At 36.2% G+C, this 1,200-nt stretch overlaps 1 protein-coding gene across 1 annotated transcript in view; it reads right to left on the bottom strand.

Moving 5' to 3' along the window:
- Positions 1-701, bottom strand: part of LOC107577220 (uncharacterized) — a 2,609-nt gene extending 1,908 nt beyond the window's left edge. Inside the window, exons 1-2 of the mRNA XM_016263321.1 lie at positions 365-701; positions 74-175 (exon numbers count right to left, since the gene is read on the bottom strand). Of these exons, the coding sequence (XP_016118807.1) occupies positions 74-175; positions 365-390 (128 nt within the window). The 5' untranslated portion in view covers positions 391-701. The remainder of the gene's footprint in view (positions 1-73; positions 176-364) is intronic.
- Between the last annotated feature and the right edge of the window lie 499 nt (positions 702-1,200).

The following is a 1,200-nucleotide window of genomic DNA, read 5'->3' as shown; positions in this document are numbered from 1 at the left end:
TACAGGACCCAGGTACGAATTTGTCCCCAAAATAATTGTGAGCAGGCACACACAAAGATAAATAAAGATTTACCTTTTATTTTTGTGTTCATGATCACTTTCTTTGCTGAGGTCTGTGTGTTCATGTATTGTGGATGTGAACTCGGGTGATTCTGATCTCTTTCTTTTGGATTCGCTGCAAATAAATATGGATTCATCATGAGTTGTGTTTAAAGAATTTACAAGAATTACCATTTCATATATTAACGAAACCATTTTCAACTAAACGTAGGTCTAATACATAATTTGCTTCAAATGTTACAGAACTCAGGTAGGTGATACCTCAAAACAATAGAATAGGTAAACAAGACTTTTAAAACTGCACCTTTCAGGCTCTTCCTTCAGACTCATATTGTCTAATAAGTTCAGACAAAATATAAGCACTGTAAGTATAGATAGAGAAACACACAAACATAAAAAAATGACATGGCTGTAAATTTGAACACAAACCCATCCGTGTAGTACAAATGGCACCTTAGTTTCTATATGCAGAAATCGAAACTAACGTTTAGTGGCTTTCGTTGTCACAAAACCTAAAATGATGAAATATTTTTGGTTGAAAAAAGTAAAAGAACATTGAAAGAAAAAGTGCACGCCTACACAAAGAACATAGCTACGCTCTATTAAATCCTGCAATTTTGTTTCTCACTCCTTCTCCTCCATTACTTCCTGTCAAACCATGCAAAAGCGCGTCTTGCTGAGCTGTCCGCCCCACCTTTCCTTTCACAGTATTTGCATATTCGCCGTCCTCAAAGAAATACAATGGAATTATATTCGTGTTTAAAATTAACAATATCAAACTGTCAAAATGTAAATCTCCACAGACTGTAATGAACGAGATGACTTCAATGAACTGCACTGCTAAACCAGCCTAAGATGGTTTGCTGGTCTACGGTCGTTTAAAGTGGTTTCAGCCCTGGCCAACCTGCTGCTCAGACAAAAATCAGAGAAAGGCCAGCCCTGACCAATTTGGAAGATCAGCAAACACGTTTAAGCTATTTATTTCTCTGTGTTGTCCAAATGAAGCTGTGTATATTGGCTTAATGGATCCATCCATTTCTCCAAACCGCTTGTCCTATGGCATTACCTTTGTGCCAATTAAAATGAATGTAATTGTTCAAGAAACTTATGAAAATATAAATTGAAACTGAATAAAATGTC

This window comes from Sinocyclocheilus grahami, unplaced genomic scaffold, assembly GCF_001515645.1.
Source record: "Sinocyclocheilus grahami isolate Dianchi unplaced genomic scaffold, SAMN03320097.WGS_v1.1 scaffold5458.1, whole genome shotgun sequence".
Classification (NCBI taxonomy): Eukaryota; Metazoa; Chordata; class Actinopteri; order Cypriniformes; family Cyprinidae; genus Sinocyclocheilus; species Sinocyclocheilus grahami.
The sequence above is the reverse complement of the archived record's forward strand: the minus strand, read 5'-3'. Positions and strand labels throughout refer to the sequence as shown.